At 45.1% G+C, this 21,818-nt stretch overlaps 1 protein-coding gene across 6 annotated transcripts in view; it reads left to right on the top strand.

Moving 5' to 3' along the window:
• Positions 1-1,305: 1,305 nt before the first annotated feature.
• LOC137333083 (uridine phosphorylase 1-like) overlaps positions 1,306-21,818 on the top strand; it is a 78,686-nt gene continuing 58,173 nt past the window's right edge. For 2 of the 6 annotated variants that reach the window (XM_067997240.1, XM_067997205.1), the window contains exons 1-2: positions 1,306-1,406; positions 19,502-19,563. In XM_067997240.1, coding sequence (XP_067853341.1) covers positions 1,381-1,406; positions 19,502-19,563 — 88 coding nt within the window. In that variant the 5' untranslated portion in view covers positions 1,306-1,380. Of the gene's footprint in view, positions 1,407-12,031; positions 12,097-18,027; positions 18,087-19,501; positions 19,564-20,142; positions 20,208-21,818 lie in introns of those variants that run through there. The other 4 variants (XM_067997222.1, XM_067997214.1, XM_067997249.1 and 1 more) reach the window with 4 other exon arrangements.

Below are 21,818 nucleotides of genomic sequence, written 5' to 3'. Positions count from 1 at the left end.
GCACGATGATGTTTTGGACTATGCCCTATCAAAAATGCAAAATTACAAAGAGAAGGAAAAGCAATTATCAGCCTTGATCAAATCTTTTCTATACTTAACTAAGAATAAATCAAGTTGCTTTACCTCTTCTGAAAACGTTATGATTTGTTTTGCATTAACCCATTTATTTTCTGAGTCAGAGTGCTTAAAGGGCAGGGGGGGGGGGGTGGTTGGAGGAGAGATATCCAAAAGTAATTACAAGCACTTCTGTCTCTACTGTAAAACCACCAAGCCTGGACATAATTTGTTTGTGAAATTGAAGTTGATAAGATAAATTGATATGAGTTGCTGTTCAAATATGCGAGAAGGGAAAATTTACCTGAAGTTAAAGGGACAATCAAATTTATCTAAAATATAATAAAAAGAGTCCAGTCGAAGTGATTCCTGTCCAGTTGCTGTGTATCAAGAAAGAATGTTTGAATATTGACAAGTCCTGTCAGTCCAACAATACTGCTCTCTAGAATTGAGATAGTTTTGAAATGATAAAATGGACTCAAGCACAATATAGCGGGATATTTTGGGAAATAAAAAGTGGTCCAAGAAGAGCTGAAGTGAAATAAACAAAAATAATTGTGAGTAAAAAAAGTATTGAGATCAAACTGTAAATAGGGGATTATCACGGGGATAGGACGGGGGAGTGGGACTAGCTGGATTGCTCTTGCATAGAGCCGGCGCGGACTTGATGGGCTGAATGGCCTCCTTCCGTGCTGTAACCTTTCTATGATTCTATAATTCAGTAAATATTGGACACTAAAGTTCCTCCAGGGCTCATGAATGAGATGGAATGGTTAATTGATTGCTTTCTCCTGGAAATGTTTGTGTTCTTGCCTATACTGAAATTGAGAAAACTGCATTTGATATCCTGGCCACTACCTGAGACATTGGGACCATGCAGTGGGAGATTAAGTGGTTAATGTGGCTCAGGAGAGTGAGAAAACCTTTTAACCAAGGCACTGACACATGCTCCATAGAGAAACCGACTAATTAATGAAACAATCAGGATAGAGTCAAACACACGGGTAACTATCAGAGGGATTGAAATTAAAGTAAAGAGGGACACAAATATTTAACAAATTCAGGGTTGGATTCCTTTAAGTAAAGAATGAAATTGGCACCAAGGCTAGGAAGCCAGCCTGCCCAACCCTAAACCCAGGAACAAGTCTGGTGACTTTTGAAACTTGCGAATGGTTGTATAATGATGTAAGATATGAATTGTTTCCTGTAATTCTTGATTTTTCAAGGATACATTACCCAACGGTCTGTGTGACAAGACTTCTGAGCGTTTTTACCAACAAATGCTCCCGGTAATTAATAAACAGGTTTTAGAAAGGAATTCTGGGAATGGCAACCAAAGAACATCTACACAGGTAAGTGATAATCGTGGAAAAGGGATGTGGTGGAAATGGCGAGGAATAGGAGCTTCAATGGGAACAAGTCCCACTACCCGTGTATGCAGTCCAATCTGTCGGAGTTATGAAAGGAAAGATACAGAAGGAACTTGTGGAATATTCATGTACCCTGTTTATAAAAGGAATGAAGCCTGGGTGGCAACAGGCGCATCCTGTGGTGATTAGAAGCCAGGTATCGACGGGTGTTGATGTGATGTGTTTGAATAAGAGCAGTCCCAGCTGCACTGTGAGGTAAAATGGAAATCTGAAAGAGGAAGGCATGCCTACATAGGACAGAATACTACAAGGCTACTTCCAACCGATTTCTGACAGCGATGAGAGCAGGCCTGAGTGTATAAAGTGGGGAGAGTGGGCCTGAGAGTATAAAGTGGGGAGAGTGGATCTGAGAGTATAAAGTGGGGAGAGTGGATCTGAGAGTATAAAGTGGGGAGAGTGGATCTGAGAGTATAAAGTGGGGAGAGTGGATCTGAGAGTATAAAGTGGGGAGAGTGAATCTGAGAGTATAAAGTGGGGAGAGTGGATCTGAGAGTATAAAGTGGGGAGAGTGGATCTGAGAGTATAAAGTGGGGACAGTGGATCTGAGAGTGTAAAGTGGGGAGAGTGGATCTGAGAGTATAAAGTGGGGTATAAAGTGGGGAGAGTGGGCCTGAGTGTATAAAGTGGGGAGAGTGGGCCTGAGAGTATAAAGTGGGGAGAGTGGATCTGAGTGTATAAAGTGGGGAGAATGGATCTGAGTGTATAAAGTGGGGAGAGTGGGCCTGAGTGTATAAAGTGGGGAGAGTGGATCTGAGATTATAAAGTGGGGAGAATGGATCTGAGAGTATAAAGTGGGGAGAGTGGGCCTGAGTGTATAAAGTGGGGAGAGTGGTTCTGAGATTATAAAGTGGGGAGAGTGGATCTGAGAGTATAAAGTGGGGAGAATGGATCTGAGAGTATAAAGTGGGGAGAGTGGATCTGAGTATAAAGTGGGGAGAGTGGATCTGAGTATAAAGTGGGGAGAGTGGATCTGAGAGTATATAGTGGGGAGAGTGGATCTGAGAGTATAAAGTGGGGAGAATGGATCTGAGAGTATAAAGTGGGGAGAGTGGGCCTGAGAGTATAAAGTGGGGAGAGTGGATCTGAGAGTATAAAGTGGGGAGAGTGGATCTGAGAGTATAAAGTGGGGAGAATGGATCTGAGAGTATAAAGTGGGGAGAGTGGGCCTGAGAGTATAAAGTGGGGAGAGTGGATCTGAGAGTATAAAGTGGGGAGAGTGGATCAGAGAGTATAAAGTGGGGAGAGTGGATCAGAGTGTATGAAGTGGAGAGAGTGGATCTGAGAGTATCAAGTGGGGAGAGTGGATCTGAGAGTATAAAGTGGGGAGAATGGATCTGAGAGTATAAAGTGGGGAGAGTGGATCTGAGAGTATCAAGTGGGGAGAGTGGATCTGAGATTATAAAGTGGGGAGAGTGGATCTGAGAGTATAAAGTGGGGAGAGTGGATCTGAGAGTATAAAGTGGGGAGAGTGGATCTGAGAGTATAAAGTGGGGAGAGTAGATCTGAGATTATAAAGTGGGGAGAGTGGATCTGAGTGTATAAAGTGGGGAGAGTGGATCTGAGTGTATAAAGTGGGGAGAGTGGATCTGAGATTATAAAGTGGGGAGAATGGATCTGAGAGTATAAAGTGGGGAGAGTGGATCTGAGTGTATAAAGTGGGGAGAGTGGATCTGAGAGTATAAAGTGGGGAGAGTGGATCTGAGATTATAAAGTGGGGAGAGTGGATCTGAGATTATAAAGTGGGGAGAATGGATCTGAGAGAATAAAGTGGGGAGAGTGGATCTGAGAGTATAAAGTGGGGAGAATGGATCTGAGAGAATAAAGTGGGGAGAGTGGATCTGAGAGTATAAAGTGGGGAGAGTGGATCAGAGAGTATAAAGTGGGGAGAATGGATCTGAGAGAATAAAGTGGAGAGAGTGGATCTGAGAGTATAAAGTGGGGAGAATGGATCTGAGAGAATAAAGTGGGGAGAGTGGATCTGAGAGTATAAAGTGGGGAGAGTGGATCAGAGAGTGCAAAGTGGGGAGAGTGGATCAGAGAGTGTAAAGTGGGGAGAGTGGATCTGAGAGAATAAAGTGGAGAGAGTGGATCTGAGAGTATAAAGTGGGGAGAGTGGATCTGAGAGAATAAAGTGGGGAGAGTGGATCTGAGATTATAAAGTGGGGAGAGTGGATCAGAGAGTGTAAATTGGGGAGAGTGGATCAGAGAGTATAAAGTGGAGAGAGTGGATCTGAGAGTATAAAGTGGGGAGAGTGGATCTGAGAGAATAAAGTGGGGAGAATGGATCAGAGAGTGTAAAGTGGGGAGAGTGGATCTGAGATTATAAAGTGGGGAGAGTGGATCTGAGAGTATAAAGTGGGGAGAATGGATCTGAGAGTATAAAGTGGGGAGAGTGGATCTGAGAGTATCAAGTGGGGAGAGTGGATCTGAGATTATAAAGTGGGGAGAGTGGATCTGAGAGTATAAAGTGGGGAGAGTGGATCTGAGAGTATAAAGTGGGGAGAGTGGATCTGAGAGTATAAAGTGGGGAGAGTAGATCTGAGATTATAAAGTGGGGAGAGTGGATCTGAGTGTATAAAGTGGGGAGAGTGGATCTGAGAGAATAAAGTGGGGAGAGTGGATCTGAGATTATAAAGTGGGGAGAATGGATCTGAGATTATAAAGTGGGGAGAGTGGATCTGAGATTATAAAGTGGGGAGAGTGGATCTGAGATTATAAAGTGGGGAGAATGGATCTGAGAGTATAAAGTGGGGAGAGTGGATCTGAGTGTATAAAGTGGGGAGAGTGGATCTGAGAGTATAAAGTGGGGAGAGTGGATCTGAGATTATAAAGTGGGGAGAGTGGATCTGAGATTATAAAGTGGGGAGAATGGATCTGAGAGAATAAAGTGGGGAGAGTGGATCTGAGAGTATAAAGTGGGGAGAATGGATCTGAGAGAATAAAGTGGGGAGAGTGGATCTGAGAGTATAAAGTGGGGAGAGTGGATCAGAGAGTGCAAAGTGGGGAGAGTGGATCAGAGAGTGTAAAGTGGGGAGAGTGGATCTGAGAGAATAAAGTGGAGAGAGTGGATCTGAGAGTATAAAGTGGGGAGAGTGGATCTGAGAGAATAAAGTGGGGAGAGTGGATCTGAGAGTACAAAGTGGGGAGAGTGGATCAGAGAGTGTAAAGTGGGGAGAGTGGATCAGAGAGTATCAAGTGGAGAGAGTGGATCTGAGAGTATAAAGTGGGGAGAGTGGATCAGAGAGTGTAAATTGGGGAGAGTGGATCAGAGAGTATAAAGTGGAGAGAGTGGATCTGAGAGTATAAAGTGGGGAGAGTGGATCTGAGAGAATAAAGTGGGGAGAATGGATCAGAGAGTGTAAAGTGGGGAGAGTGGATCTGAGATTATAAAGTGGGGAGAGTGGATCTGAGATTATAAAGTGGGGAGAGTGGATCTCAGAGTATAAAGTGGGGAGAGTGGATCTGAGATTATAAAGTGGGGAGAGTGGATCTGAGAATATAAAGTGGGGAGAGTGGTTCTGAGAGTATCAAGTGGGGAGAGTGGTTCTGAGAGTATAAAGTGGGGAGAGTGGATCTGAGATTATAAAGTGGGGAGAGTGGATCTCAGAGTATAAAGTGGGGAGAGTGGATCTGAGATTATAAAGTGGGGAGAGTGGATCTGAGAATATAAAGTGGGGAGAGTGGTTCTGAGAGTATAAAGTGGGGAGAGTGGTTCTGAGAGTATAAAGTGGGGAGAGTGGATCAGAGAGTATAAAGTGGAGAGAGTGGATCTGAGATTATAAAGTGGGGAGAGTGGATCTGAGAGTATAAAGTGGAGAGAGTGGATCTGAGATTATAAAGTGGGGAGAGTGGATCTGAGAGTATAAAGTGGGGAGAGTGGATCTGAGATTATAAAGTGGAGAGAGTGGATCTGAGATTATAAAGTGGGGAGAGTGGATCTGAGAGTATAAAGTGGAGAGAGTGGATCTGAGATTATAAAGTGGGGAGAGTGGATCTGAGAGTATAAAGTGGAGAGAGTGGATCTGAGATTATAAAGTGGGGAGAGTGGATCTGAGAGTATAAAGTGGGGAGAGTGGATCTGAGATTATAAAGTGGGGAGAGTGGATCTGAGAGTATAAAGTGGGGAGGGTGGATCTGAGATTATAAAGTGGGGAGAGTGGATCTGAGATTATAAAGTGGGGAGAGTGGATCTGAGAGTATGAAGTGGGGAGAGTGGATCTGAGAGTATAAAGTGGGGAGAGTGGATCAGAGAGTATAAAGTGGGGAGAGTGGATCTGAGAGTATAAAGTGGGGAGAGTGGATCTGAGAGTATAAAGTGGGGAGAGTGGATCTGAGAGAATAAAGTGGGGAGAGTGGATCAGAGAGTATAAAGTGGGGAGAGTGGATCAGAGAGTATAAAGTGGGGAGAGTGGACCTGAGAGTATAAAGTGGGGAGAGTGGATCAGAGAGTATAAAGTGGGGAGAGTGGATCTGAGATTATAAAGTGGGGAGAGTGGATCTGAGATTATAAAGTGGGGAGAGTGGATCTGAGATTATAAAGTGGGGAGAGTGGATCTGAGATTATAAAGTGGGGAGAGTGGATCTGAGAGTATGAAGTGGGGAGAGTGGATCTGAGAGTATAAAGTGGGGAGAGTGGATCAGAGAGTATAAAGTGGGGAGAGTGGACCTGAGAGTATAAAGTGGGGAGAGTGGACCTGAGAGTATAAAGTGGGGAGAGTGGATCAGAGAGTATAAAGTGGGGAGAGTGGGTCTGAGAGTATAAAGTGGGGAGAGTGGACCTGAGAGTATAAAGTGGGGAGAGTGGATCAGAGAGTATAAAGTGGGGAGAGTGGGTCTGAGAGTATAAAGTGGGGAGAGTGGATCTGAGATTATAAAGTGGGGAGAGTGGATCAGAGAGTATAAAGTGGGGAGAGTGGATCAGAGAGTATAAAGTGGGGAGAGTGGATCTGAGTGTATAAAGTGGGGAGAGTGCATCAGAGAGAATAAAGTGGGGAGAGTGGACCTGAGAGTATAAAGTGGGGAGAGTGGATCAGAGAGTATAAAGTGGGGAGAGTGGATCAGAGAGTATAAAGTGGGGAGAGTGGATCTGAGAGTATAAAGTGGGGAGAGTGGATCTGAGAGTATAAAGTGGGGAGAGTGGATCTGAGAGAATAAAGTGGGGAGAGTGGATCAGAGAGTATAAAGTGGGGAGAGTGGATCAGAGAGTATAAAGTGGGGAGAGTGGATCTGAGAGTATAAAGTGGGGAGAGTGGATCTGAGAGTATCAAGTGGGGAGAGTGGATCTGAGAGTATCAAGTGGGGAGAGTGGATCTGAGATTATAAAGTGGGGAGAGTGGATCTGAGAGTATCAAGTGGGGAGAGTAGATCTGAGATTATAAAGTGGGGAGAGTGGGTCTGAGAGTATAAAGTGGGGAGAGTGGATCTGAGATTATAAAGTGGGGAGAGTGGATCAGAGAGTATAAAGTGGGGAGAGTGGACCTGAGAGTATAAAGTGGGGAGAGTGGACCTGAGAGTATAAAGTGGGGAGAGTGGATCAGAGAGTATAAAGTGGGGAGAGTGGGTCTGAGAGTATAAAGTGGGGAGAGTGGATCTGAGATTATAAAGTGGGGAGAGTGGATCAGAGAGTATAAAGTGGGGAGAGTGGATCTGAGAGTATAAAGTGGAGAGAGTGGATCTGAGAGTATAAAGTGGGGAGAGTTGATCAGAGAGTGTAAAGTGGGGAGAGTGGATCAGAGAGTATAAAGTGGAGAGAGTGGCTCAGAGAGTATAAAGTGGGGAGAGTGGATCAGAGAGTATAAAGTGGGGAGAGTGGATCAGAGAGAATAAAGTGGGGAGAGTGGATCACAGAGAATAAAGTGGGGAGAGTGGACCTGAGAGTATAAAGTGGGGAGAGTGGATCTGAGAGTATAAAGTGGGGAGAGTGGATCAGAGAGAATAAAGTGGGGAGAGTGGACCTGAGAGTATAAAGTGGGGAGAGTGGATCTGAGAGTATAAAGTGGGGAGAGTGGATCTGAGAGTATAAAGTGGGGAGAGTGGATCTGAGATTATAAAGTGGGGAGAGTGGATCAGAGAGTATAAAGTGGGGAGAGTGTATCAGAGAGTATAAAGTGGAGAGAGTGGATCAGAGAGTATAAAGTGGGGATAGTGGATCAGAGAGTATAAAGTGGGGATAGTGGATCAGAGAGTATAAAGTGGGGAGAGTGGGTCTGAGAGTATAAAGTGGGGAGAGTGGATCAGAGAGTATAAAGTGGGGATAGTGGATCAGAGAGTATAAAGTGGGGAGAGTGGGTCTGAGAGTATAAAGTGGGGAGAGTGGATCTGAGATTATAAAGTGGGGAGAGTGGATCAGAGAGTATAAAGTGGGGAGAGTGGATCTGAGAGTATAAAGTGGAGAGAGTGGATCTGAGAGTATAAAGTGGGGAGAGTGGATCTGAGAGTATATAGTGGGGAGAGTGGATCTGAGAGTATAAAGTGGGGAGAGTGGATCTGAGAGTATAAAGTCGGGAGAGTGGATCAGAGAGTATAAAGTGGGGAGAGTGGATCTGAGAGTATAAAGTCGGGAGAGTGGATCTGAGAGTATAAAGTGGGGAGAGTGGATCTGAGAGTATAAAGTCGGGAGAGTGGATCAGAGATTATAAAGTGGGGAGAGTGGATCTGAGAGTATAAAGTGGGGAGAGTGGATCTGAGATTATAAAGTGGGGAGAGTGGATCAGAGTGTATAAAGTGGGGAGAGTGGATCTGAGAGTATAAAGTGGGGAGAGTGGATCTGAGAGTATAAAGTGGGGAGAGTGGATCTGAGAGTATAAAGTGGGGAGAGTGGATCTGAGAGTATAAAGTGGGGAGAGTGGATCTGAGATTATGAAGTGGGGAGACCTGATCTGAGATTATAAAGTGGGGAGAGTGGATCTGAGAGTATAAAGTGGGGAGAGTGGATCTGAGTATAAAGTGGGGAGAGTGGATCTGAGAATATAAAGTGGGGAGAGTGGATCAGAGAGTATAAAGTGGGGAGAGTGGATCTGAGATTATAAAGTGGGGAGAGTGGATCTGAGAGTATAAAGTGGGGAGAGTGGATCTGAGATTATAAAGTGGGGAGACCTGATCTGAGATTATAAAGTGGGGAGAGTGGATCTGAGAGTATCAAGTGGGGAGAGTGGATCTGAGAATATAAAGTGGGGAGACCTGATCAGAGAGTATAAAGTGGGGAGAGTGGATCTGAGAGTATAAAGTGGGGAGAGTGGATCTGAGAGTATAAAGTGGGGAGAGTGGATCTGAGATTATAAAGTGGGGAGAGTGGATCTGAGAGTATAAAGTGGGGAGAGTGGATCTGAGTGTATAAAGTGGGGAGAGTGGATCTGAGTATAAAGTGGGGAGAGTGGATCTGAGAATATAAAGTGGGGGAGAGTGGGTCTGAGAGTATAAAGTGGGGGAGAGTGGGTCTGAGAGTATAAAGTGGGGAGAGTGGATCTGAGAGTATAAAGTGGGGAGAGTGGATCTGAGAGTATAAAGTGGGGAGAGTGGATCTGAGATTATATAGTGGGGAGAGTGGATCAGAGATTATAAAGTGGGGAGAGTGGATCTGAGATTATAAAGTGGGGAGAGTGGATCTGACATTATAAAGTGGGGAGAGTGGATCAGAGAGTATAAAGTGGGGAGAGTGGATCAGAGAGTATAAAGTGGGGAGACCTGATCTGAGATTATAAAGTGGGGAGAGTGGATCTGAGAGTATCAAGTGGGGAGAGTGGATCTGAGAGTATAAAGTGGGGAGACCTGATCAGAGAGTATAAAGTGGGGAGAGTGGATCTGAGAGTATCAAGTGGGGAGAGTGGATCTGAGAATATAAAGTGGGGAGACCTGATCAGAGAGTATAAAGTGGGGAGAGTGGATCTGAGAGTATAAAGTGGGGAGACCTGATCTGAGATTATAAAGTGGGGAGAGTGGATCTGAGAGTATCAAGTGGGGAGAGTGGATCTGAGAGTATAAAGTGGGGAGACCTGATCAGAGAGTATAAAGTGGGGAGAGTGGATCTGAGAGTATCAAGTGGGGAGAGTGGATCTGAGAATATAAAGTGGGGAGACCTGATCAGAGAGTATAAAGTGGGGAGAGTGGATCTGAGAGTATCAAGTGGGGAGAGTGGATCTGAGAATATAAAGTGGGGAGACCTGATCTGAGTGTATAAAGTGGGGAGAGTGGATCTGAGAGTATAAAGTAGGGAGACCTGATCTGAGAGAATAAAGTGGGGAGAGTGGATCTGAGAGTATAAAGTGGGGAGACCTGATCTGAGAGTATAAAGTGGGGAGAGTGGATCTGAGAGTATAAAGTAGGGAGACCTGATCTGAGAGAATAAAGTGGGGAGAGTGGATCTGAGAGTATAAAGTAGGGAGACCTGATCTGAGAGAATAAAGTGGGGAGAGTGGATCTGAGAGTATAAAGTGGGGAGACCTGATCTGAGAGTATAAAGTGGGGAGAGTGGATCTGAGAGTATGAAGTGGGGAGACCTGATCTGAGAGAATAAAGCGGGGAGAGTGGGACCGGAAAAATAGAAAAGTGACATGACGACACAAGCCTGAGTGGTGGGGATCAGCTCCAGATAAGTATTTAGCTTGTTGGTTAGTGTTTCGTGTTGTGGTTTTTTTTTCGTGGTTCGTCTTTTTAGTGTTTCGAATTTTAATGTTTTTCTTGTCAGCTAAACAGTTAAATTGCCTTAATGCTAAAAAAAACCTTTATAAATAACTGTAGCTAACATGGCAGGACAGCTGGGTCCCGTCGCCTGCTCATGCTGTGCTGTGTGGGAACTCCAGAACTCTTCATGTGTCCTGGAAAACCACATGTGCCGGAAGTGCTGCCAACTGCTCGAGCTCAAGCTCAGAGTTTCTGAGCTTGAGGGGTGGCTGGTGTCACTACAGTGCATACGGGAAGTTGAGAGTTTTTTGGATAGCACGTTTCAGGAGGTGGTGACCCCACAACTATAGAGAGTTCAGGAGGAGAGGGAGTGGGTGACCACCAGACAGACTAGGAGGAACAGGCAGGCAGTACAAGAATCCCCTGGGAGTGTGGTACTCACAAACCAGTATTCAGTGCTGAATACCAGTGAGGATGATGACACCTCCGGGAATGCAGACAGAAGCAAATCCACTCCACTGTAGGGGACTCGGCTGCATAGGGGAGTACCCGAAAGTGCAGAAGCGGAGTTGCTAAAGCGGATTTGATAGTCGGGGGGGATAGATGGGCGTTTCTGCAACCGCAGATGTGAGTCCCGAATGGTGTGTTGCCTCGCTGGTGCCAGGGTAAAGGCCATTTTGAGAGGGGAAGGGGAACAGCCAGAACTTGTGGTCCATGTGGGAACCAATGACATAGGTAGGAAAAGGGTTGGAGTCCTGCAGTCAGAGTTTCAGGAGCTAGGAAAATAAAAAGCAGAACCTCAAAGGTAGTAATCTCTGGATTATTACCAGTGCCACTTGCTAGTAAGTATAGGAATAATAGGATGTCAAGGCCTTGAAGAGGGTGCAGAAGAGATTTACTAGATTGGTACCAGGGATCAGGGGCTTCAGAGACTGGAGAAGCTGGGGTTGTTCTCCTTAGAGCAGAGAAGGTTAAGAGATTTGATAAAGGTGTTCAAAATCATGAACGGTTTTGATAGAGTAAATAAGTAAAAACCGTTTCCAGAGTCAGAAGGGTCGGTAACCAAAGGACACAGATTTAAGATGATTGGCAAAAGGACCAGAGAGGTCACGAAGAAACATCTTTTTATGATCTGAATGCAATGACTGAAAGGGTGGAGGAAATAGATTCAATAGTAACTTTCAAAAGGAAATTGGATAAATACTTGAAAGGGAAAAATTTACAGGGCAATGGGGAAAGGGCAGGGGAATGGGACTAATTGGATATCTCTTTCAAAGAGTTGGCCCAGGCACAATGGGTTGAATGGCCTCTGTGCTTACCATACTATGATGCTATACTATGAATCTATAAGATTTTATGTGGAGACGATAAGAATAGTGTATCTCACACTGAGTACTAAAATATGACACACAATGCAATTTACACTAACACCCAGGATAAAACAAATTAGCACTGGATCTCTATATTTGGTTATTTTTACTTATTTTAGTGATGAGGAAGGTTGGTTTAGCTCAGCCTAATAATTAAAATTAGTTGGACATTAGAAGTTAAAGGATTAAAGGAATCTTGATTAGATTCTTACATTAATGGATTTATTCCCTAAAAGCATGAAAATATGAGCCAATTTACCTCAGATTTCTGCATTACTTCCCCTTGTAAAATGTACGCAAACAGAACACAAGAAAACAACTAGTAACATTTAACATTCCAAGAGATAGATTTCCAACGGTCTGTTTGGCCAAGATTGGAGGAGAGGTTGATCTTTAGTACCCTTGGGGCAGGGTGGAGAAAAATTCCAAACCAGCATTTCGCACACCTCGCCAGGCGGGTTCCCCGCCCCGCCCCGCCCCGCACTTTCTCGCCCGCCCGCTTGCCCCGCCCGCTTGCCCAAGCACGCGCATGTGCACGCGGTGAGACGGGGCATCCGCCGTCACCATGGAGACTGCGCAGCGAGCGGCGGCGGCTTCAGGCAGAGAGCGGCGGATGTCGGAGGGTAAGCGCTGCTCCTCTTTAACCCTTGCCTGCCGTGACAGGTTCCCGTAACCGCTTCCAGGGGAGAATCGCAGCTCCTTCAGAGAGAGAGAGAAGAGAGAGGGGGAGGAACTTGGGCTGTTGCCGGGGCGGGTTGCTCGGCTCAGCCACCAGCGGTTCCCCAGGGCAGCGCCTAACAACACAAGTTGAGGCGGAGACGGACGGCGGCCCCCATCCCTCGGATACCCTCACACCCCCCCCCACCTCCCCCCTCCCATACATCATCCGCCTGCTTCTGGGAGGCTGCAGCTGGCACTCTGGCTTGGACAATGATAACCGGCACAGGAGGAGGCCATTCGGCCCATCGCGCCTGTGCAGGCTCTTTGAAAGTGCTCTCCAATTAGTCCCATTGCCCTGAGTCCTGATTTTTTTTTTTCCTTTTCAAGTATTTATCCAATTCCCTCTTGAAAGTTGTGATGTGGAGATGCCGGTGATGGACTGGGGTTGACAAATGTAAGGAATCTTACAACACCAGGTTATAGTCCAACAGTTTTATTTGAAAATCACAAGCTTTCGGAGGCTTTCTCCTTCATCAGGTGAAGTGTGGGATTTCACCCTTTCACACTTCACCTGACGAAGGAGAAAGTCTCCGGAATCTTGTGATTTTCAAATAAAACTGTTGGACTATAACCTGGTGTTGTAAGATTTCTTACTCTTGAAAGTTACTATTGATCTGCTTCCACCACCCTTTCAGGCAGGGCGTTCCAGGCAAAGGAGCTTCTCCGTCATACAACTTTAACATATACTTGCTACCAGGGTAGGTTCCATAACCGCCAGTCCGGCTCCAGAGTTGGGTACAGAGGAGTAGTACTTTGGCTTTACCTGTACCCAAACTGATGAAAGATCTTTGTACCCTGCTCCACATTACGAGTCTAAGGACCTCTATGTACCATCCTCAAACCAGTGGCCTTGTGGAGAGGTTCCTCAAGAGTCTGCTAACAAAAGGTTGTGGATAAGGATGGGAAAAACTGGGATACCCTACTGCCCTATCCCATGCTTGCAGTTAGGGAGGTGCCACAGTCCTCTACAGGATTGTCCACGTTTGAGCTGCTGCCTGGACGACAGCCTCGCGTAATCCTGAACATCACTAAAGAGGAATGGGTGGAACAAAACAGTTCCTCCAATAATATTATTGAACTCATAGTGAAGGCGAGGGAGTGAATTGGGGTGGTTATGCTCATGGTGAGGACTCATTTAGAGAAGAAGCAGGAAAACCAGAGAGCCCAGTACAATAAAGAGGCTGCGGTTAGGAAGTTCCGACCAGGCGAATGAGTTATGGTCCTTGTCTCCACACCTGAAAGCAAGCTCTTTGCACGGTGTCAGGGACCATGTGAGGTTATAGAGGCTGTTGGCCCAGTGAACTATAAGATCAGGCAACCTCAGAGAAGGCAGTCTGAACAGATATATCACATGACCCTCCTGAAGCCATGGAAAGAGGGAGAGAGAGGCCTTCGCAGTGATGGAGGAACCGCTAGGGGGCCCTGACGTCAAGGTACAAAGAACGGTTCATCTCTAGTGAACTGGCCGAGGATCAATATAGGCAGGTTCAATATATGGTAGGTCAGAACCACAGTGTGTTCACATCTCGACCCGGGTGGACGAGGGTGATCTGCCGTGACCTGGTGACGCCATCCTGGGTGACTATAAAGGTAAGACCGTACAGAGTCCCTGAAGCCAAACAGAGGGAGGTTATCCAGGAGATTAAGAGGATGTTGAAACTAAGTGCGATTGAAGAATCACATAGTGAATGGAGTAGCCCCATTGGTTTGGTTCCGAAACCCGACGGCAGCTGACGTTTCTGTAATGACTTTCGGAAACTGAATGAGGTATCTAAATTTGATGCTTACCCGATGCCCCAGGTGGAGGAGTTGATTGAGAGATTGGGGAAAGCCAATGATCTCACCACCTTAGATCTGACCAAAGGGTACTGGCAGATCCCTTTAACAGAGTCCGCGAAAGAGAAAACGGCTTTCGCGGCTTCTGAGCAGCTCTACCAATACACCTCATGTCATTTGGATTGTATGGGGCTGCAGCCACCTTCCAAAGACACATGGACCAAGTGTTGAGGCCTCATACCCGGTATGCAGGCGCATACTTCGATGACGTAATTGTCTATTGTAAACAATTTTACAACACCAAGTTATAGTCCAACAATTTTATTTTAAAATTCACAAGCTTTCGGAGGCTTCCTCCTTCCTCAGGTGAATGTCAAGAAATCCTCGAACCTCTCGCATTTATAAATCACAGAACAATACCTGGTGATTACAGATAGTCTTTTCAACTGCCCGTTGCCAAGGCAACCAAAGTGTTCAGACAGATAGGTGTTACCTACAGGGCCACCGAATATACAAACGGCCAGAACAAAAAAAAACAGAGAGAGAGAGGCAGAAACATAGAAACATCTGGAAGGAAAAGACAGCAATTGACCCGTTATATTAAAAACAGATAACTTTTGTTCGCTGGTGGGGTTACGTGTAGCGTGACATGAACCCAAGATCCCGGTTGAGGCCGCCCTCATGGGTGCGGAACTTGACTATCAATTTCTGCTCGACGATTTTGCGTTGTCGTGTGTCTCGAAGGCCACCTTGGAGTACGCTTACCCGAAGGTCGGTGGCTGAATGTCCTTGCCTGCTGAAGTGTTCCTCGACTGGGAGGGAACCCTCCTGTCTGGCGATTGTTGCGCGGTGTCCATTCATCCGTTGTCGCAGCGTCTGCATGGTCTCGCCAATGTACCATGCTTTGGGGCATCCTTTCCTGCAACGTATGAGGTAGACAACGTTGGCCGAGTCACAGGAGTATGAACCATGCACCTGGTGGGTGGTGTCCTCTCGTGTGATGGTGGTATCTGTGTCGATGATCTGGCATGTCTTGCAGAGGTTACTGTGGCAGGGTTGTGTGGTGTCGTGGACGCTGTTCTCCTGAAAGCTGGGTAATTTGCTGCGAACGATGGCCTGTTTGAGGTTGGGTGGCTGTTTAAAGGCGAGTAGTGGAGGTGTGGGGATGGCCATAGCGAGGTGTTCGTCGTCATTGATGACATGTTGAAGGCTGCGGAGAACATGGCGTAGTTTCTCCGCTCCGGGGAAGTACTGGACGACGAAGGGTACTCTGTTGGTTGCGTCCCGTGTTAGTCTTCTGAGGAGGTCTATGCGATTTTTCACTGTGGCCCGTCGGAACTTTCGATCGATGAGTTGAGCGTCATATCCCGTTCTTACTAGGGCGTCTTTCAGCGTCTGTAGGTATCCATCGCGTTCCTCCTCGTCTGAGCAGACCCTGTATATTCGCAGGGCCTGTCCATAGGGGATGGCCTCTTTGACGTGGTTAGGGTGGAAGCTGGAAAAGTGGAGCATCGTGAGGTTGTCTGTGGGCTTGCAGTAGAGTGAGGTGCTGAGGTGCCCGTCTTTGATGGAGATTCGTGTGTCCAAGAAAGAAACTGATTCTGAGGAGTAGTCCATGGTGAACTTGATGGTGGGATGGAACTTGTTAATGTTATCATGTAGTTTCTTTCGTGATTCCTCGCCGTGGGTCCATAGAAAGAAAATGTCGTTGCTGTATCTGGTGTATAGCGTTGGTTGGAGGTCCTGTGCATTTTCTCTCACCTCACTCTACCACAAGCCCACGGACAACCTCACGATGCTCCACTTTTCCAGCTTCCACCCTAACCACGTCAAAGAGGCCATCCCCTATGGACAGGCCCTGCGAATACACAGGGTCTGCTCAGATGAGGAGGAACGCGATGGACACCTACAGACGCTGAAAGACGCCCTAGTAAGAACGGGATATGACGCTCGACTCATCTATCGACAGTTCCGACGGGCCACAGCGAAAAATCGCATAGACCTCCTCAGAAGACTAACACGGGACGCAACCAACAGAGTACCCTTCGTCGTCCAGTACTTCCCTGGAGCGGAGAAACTACGCCATGTTCTCCGCAGCCTTCAACATGTCATCAATGATGACGAACACCTCGCTATGGCCATCCCCACACCTCCACTACTCGCCTTTAAACAGCCACCCAACCTCAAACAGGCCATCGTTCGCAGCAAATTACCCAGCTTTCAGGAGAACAGCGTCCACGACACCACACAACCCTGCCACAGTAACCTCTGCAAGACATGCCAGATCATCGACACAGATACCACCATCACACGAGAGGACACCACCCACCAGGTGCATGGTTCATACTCCTGTGACTCGGCCAACGTTGTCTACCTCATACGTTGCAGGAAAGGATGCCCCAAAGCATGGTACATTGGCGAGACCATGCAGACGCTGCGACAACGGATGAACGGACACCACGCAACAATCGCCAGACAGGAGGGTTCCCTCCCAGTCGGGTAACACTTCAGCAGGCAAGGACATTCAGCCACCGACCTTCGGGTAAGCGTACTCCAAGGCGGCCTTCGAGACACACGACAACGCAAAATCGTCGAGCAGAAATTGATAGCCAAGTTCCGCACCCATGAGGACGGCCTCAACCGGGATCTTGGGTTCATGTCACGCTACACGTAACCCCACCAGCGAACAAAAGTTATCTGTTTTTAATATAACGGGTCAATTGCTGTCTTTTCCTTCCAGATGTTTCTATGTTTCTGCCTCTCTCTCTCTGTTTTTTTTTGTTCTGGCCGTTTGTATATTCGGTGGCCCTGTAGGTAACACCTATCTGTCTGAACACTTTGGTTGCCTTGGCAACGGGCAGTTGAAAAGACTGTCTGTAATCACCAGGTATTGTTCTGTGATTTATAAATGCGAGAGGTTCGAGGATTTCTTGACATTCACCTGAGGAAGGAGGAAGCCTCCGAAAGCTTGTGAATTTTAAAATAAAATTGTTGGACTATAACTTGGTGTTGTAAAATTGTTTACAATTGTCAACCCCAGTCCATCACCGGCATCTCCACATCATAATTGTCTATAGCAGAGACTGAAGTTCACAGTTACGTGAAGTAGAGTCTGCATTAGACAGCCCAAGGATATTTTGTCTCACGGCAAACCCAGAGAAGTGCCACGTTGGATTGTCATAAACCAAACACCTATGGCACGTTGAAGTGGGGAGCGGGATGGTGAAGCCTCAGGGAAACAAAGTGGAAGCTATAAAAGCCTGGCCTCGACTGGGGAGTAAGAAGCAAGTCAGGGTCTTCTTGGGTATCGCCAAGTTACTACTGACGATTTATTCTAGACTTTGCTACCCGCTCCTCCCCCGCCCCCCCTTTACTGACCTGACTAAAGCAAAGGCACCAAACCTGGTACAGTGGAACCCTGAGGCAGAGGTTGCTTTCAGGGACCTCAGCCAAGCGCTTTGTAATGATCCTGTGCTCATAGTCCCAGACTTTAGCCAGAAATTTGTTTTGCAAACCGATGCCTCAGAGGTGGGTTTGGGAGCTGTACTCAAATAATTGAGGGAGAGGAACATCCTGTGCTCTACCTGAGCAGAAAACTGTTGCCTAGGGAGCAACGGTACGCCACAGTAGAGAAGGAGTGCCTATCAATTAAATGGGCGGTTGTAACCTTAAAGTACTAAAGGTGCCAGTTTCTCCTTGTAACCGATCACATGCCCCTCAAATGGATGCAGTCTAACAAAGGGAAAAATGCCCTTGTTACCCAGTGGTTTTTGTCATTCCAGCCCTATTGTTTTGAGGTGGAATACCGGGCAGGTGTGGCTCATGGGAACGCTGAAGCCCTCTCCTGTGCGTAATGCCTCCCTGCACATGCCGATAGAGCCAATGGCTCTATACTGGGGGCTGGAGGGGATGTGTAACAGGGTGATTGATGGCCGGTATGTCAGCCATAGGCTGACGAGAGCCCTGATCCCTGAGAATGGGTATGGCCCTTTAAAAAACCTCACCTTTAAAAGGTAATTGCAACTGAAGAGGGTGGAGAGCTTCCTCAGTCAGGTGATGTTCAAGACAATTGAGAAACTAGAAACTGAAAGAGGCTGGGAGTTGGAGAGTGTTTGAGGTATTAAATCAATTGTATTGTATTGTGTGAATTATAAAAAGTGTTTGAAATATGGATTGTTCAAGGACTACTGTTTATAAGAAAAAGGAGGCTCTGAGACAGTAGGACTGTGTAACAATGCATAGTTTGAGAAATTTAGTATGTATTTAGAAATCATTGGGTTAATTGAGGACAGCCAGCATAGATTTATTAAAGATAAGTACCGTTTGACAAATTTGACTTTGTGGCTAGATAAAAGGAATGTAGTATGTAGTGTATATGGATGTTTGATAAGGTGTCTTACAAGAGTCTTGTTAGTAACATTCATGTGTAAGAGGCAATATAGTAGCATAGATAGAAAGTTGGGTAAATGGGTGTTTTTCAGATTGAAGGGTTGGAAATTCTGTAGCCAGTAGTCAGTGCTGGGTCTAGTTTTGTTCTAGGTATATGATGATTTAGACTTTGGCATATGGAGCACAATCTTGAAATTTGGTGACAACTTGAAAATAGGAGGTTTGGTAAGCAGCAAAGAGGACTGCAAAAGACTTCAGGAAGACAGACAAGTTAATAGAATGGGTGGACAGGTGACAGATTTGTTTTAATGTGGATAAGTATGAGGTAATACATATTGGGAGGAAAATAAAAATATACATTCAATGGAAAGATACTAGGGCTTCAAATATAATTCCTTGAAAGTGGGATTGCAGGTTGATAAAGCTATTAAAAAAGGCCAAATGTATTTTGGGTTTTATAAATGAGGGCATAGAATACAAAGTAAAGAAATAATAGATTTGTATAAAATATTGGTTGGGCCATAGAATATTGTGTGCAGTTTTGGGCATCCCATTATAGAAAGTACATTTAAAGTTATAGAGAGCACAAAGTGTAAAGTCACCAGGATGATGCCAGGGATGGGAAACTATAGTTATGGGGACAGACTTGAGATATTGAGACTATTTTCACTGGTGCAGAGAAAGCTAAGAGATTAAATAGAGGCTTTTTAAAATTATGAAGGATTTTGATAGAAGGAATAGGAAAAGACTTTTTCCTCTGGTTAGGGTGTCAGTCATGAGGTTATCATCAATTTAAAATTGTCGCTGAGAGCAGGGAGGGAGAATATATTTATTTCCACAGATGGTTATCTGAATATGGAATTCTTTGCCACAGAGAGTGGTTGAGGCAGACCCCATTGCACCTTTTTTAAAGAACAATTGGATATATATGTGAAGAAGGGGTGTGGGGAAAGAGTGAGGTAGCGGGATTAGTTTTGGATAGCTTTAGCAAAGAGCCAGCACAGACAATGGGACAAATAGCTTCCATCTATGCTGGAAACTTCTGCGATTCTGTGAGCATGTAGTATAAACAGTCAGCTAATCAATGTGTGTTATATATTTACATTTATGCATTGCACAAGATTGACTTCTTTCTTTTCAAAGGATTCAGATCACACAATGGCATGTAGCAATAAGGATCCATGCAAGCAAGAGACGACTTGCCCGTAAGAAATGCAACATCTATTTATCTTGTTACTTGTGATATTTTTCTTAAGCTGGCAGTAGGTTCCTGGTGATGCTCTTTTGTGTACACATATGGCCCAGAAATTGCTGGAGCGGCGCATCTCTCGGCGAGCGCTGTGAATTGGATTTTTTTTTTACCTCACCCTTCAGATCGTATTATTTTTGCGCAGCAAACTGCTGGAAGTGTGAATTGATAATGGCCAGCGGGACATCTGGAATCTTGTGAACATCGGGTCCAATGGTCTATCTCCTTAACCAATGAAATTTAAAAGTAGAGAAAGAAACATGAACAACGGAGAAGGAAATAGGGTGAATTAGAGTCAAATTCGATACAGGGAAAGAAAGAGTGGAGTAAGAGAGAGGAGAAAAAAAAGATGGAAAGGAAAAGTAAGAAACTTTAAAACTTAAATTTAAAAAACCTCGAGGAACAATTTACTTTCTTCCGGAGTGAGACTCCACAGTTTCAATTGTTCCCTTTCTGGGCCTTCAAGGTTGAATGGTACGTCAGGATTGTAAATTACGACATTAACAGAGTGCTTATGACATGAAATACCAGCTGTAAATGGCTGCGGCAAGATTCATTCGTATTTACGGTGCAAATCCAGCAATTTCTTGAAACTCACTGGTAGGTTGACTGCGAGCTCTCGTTTTTTGCAAGGCGAACGGCGTAAACCGTCCAGCAATTTGTGGTGATTTGCAACTCACGGCATATCTCTTCCTCGCCACAAATTGCTGGTTTTTTTTACGCACTAATAATAGCGGGCACTGTGAACTCTGCATTATTTATCCAGGTCCAATTTTCACATTTCTTGTTGACCAGTTGGGGGTGGAAAATGTTCCTTATTTCATTCTTGGAGCAACCTAAGCAGTTTCCAATGGTGGTGGAATCTGCTTCCCATTACTTGAAGTGCTGTAAAGCTGGTGGACATGCAGTGATGTCTTGTCAAATTGTTCGTTCTAATTTTTCTTCATGTTCCTGCTAAAAGAGGAACTTTATAGCTGTAGTTAGGATTTCAGAATGGTAGCACTTGTGATGAGAGAGGGTCTGGTTAAATTAGCATTCAAATCTAATATATATGATAATTAACTATCATATTTTCAGATGCCCTTTAAAAGTATTGCACTTTTTAAAAATAACTGATATAGGCATACTGTCATTTTGCTGCTTCTAGCAGCATGTTAAAATGATGGAGCCAATTGTCGTTCTTCAGTGTGGATCTAACCATGAATCATAACCAGGCTATGACTTGTTTGGAGAAGTGACAGAGAAATTAATCTCACACCCTGCTGCAGACTGCTAGTTGAGCACAGCGCTGTTGTATCACACCACTAATAGGCCACACAGATGATTTCTGCTGCTTGACTCGTATTATTCTTGCCAGTGCAATACCACATTCAGTGTCAGCAGATTTATCTCTTTCCCCCCCCCACCCGTAGCTACTAATAGATATCTCATTGAGATGGTGCATTTTAATCTTTACAGCCTGCCAGCCTTCTGTCAGCTAGGAGTACAAGCCAGAATGATTAATTCATTGAAGTCGGAGTTTGGGGATCATTTGGCTAGTTTAAAGCAGCAAAGTTAGACATTTTTGGATAGCTTTATTGCAAACTGGCTAGGTTTCCTAATCTTGTTTTGTATAGAACAAAGCTATGTCAATCTGAAATACAGACAATGCAAATCTAAAAAAAATTATATTGCTGAGTACAACACATACCAGTTGTATGTGACTAGATGCAGGAAGTAGTTGTAAGCCAATCACAGTACAAAAACAAGGGTTACTGTGTACAGTAGTGTAGTGGTTATGTTACTGGATTGTAATTCAGAGAACGTGAGTTCAAATTTCGCCATAGCAGTTTGAGAATGTGAATTCAGCTTTCTTTTAAAAAAAAATAATGAAATGAAATTGTTGTAAAAACCTGACATAGTATGAAGAAAAATACAAAATATGTTGTGATTTTACCAGGATTAGAGTAGTAATGAAATATAACTCCTCACTTAATATAGTGCTGAATTAGAACACTTGTTTACAATATGGAAGCCACTGCTGACTATAGTCATGGAGAGCATAACTGTGCCAATCAGTGAATTTTGGTCAGCATTTGGTGACTAGCTTGCCTGGTTGGTTACCCCAGATAATTCTTGAACTAGCATTTATAGAAAAGTAGTATACAAGAGTTTAAAAAGCATGCAGCTTCCCATTTGAGGCATTCATGTTGTCTCTAGAACAGCCCAACC

Source organism: Heptranchias perlo, chromosome 2 (assembly GCF_035084215.1).
Source record: "Heptranchias perlo isolate sHepPer1 chromosome 2, sHepPer1.hap1, whole genome shotgun sequence".
NCBI classification, from domain to species: Eukaryota; Metazoa; Chordata; class Chondrichthyes; order Hexanchiformes; family Hexanchidae; genus Heptranchias; species Heptranchias perlo.
This window is presented reverse-complemented; position numbering and strand designations above follow the sequence as displayed.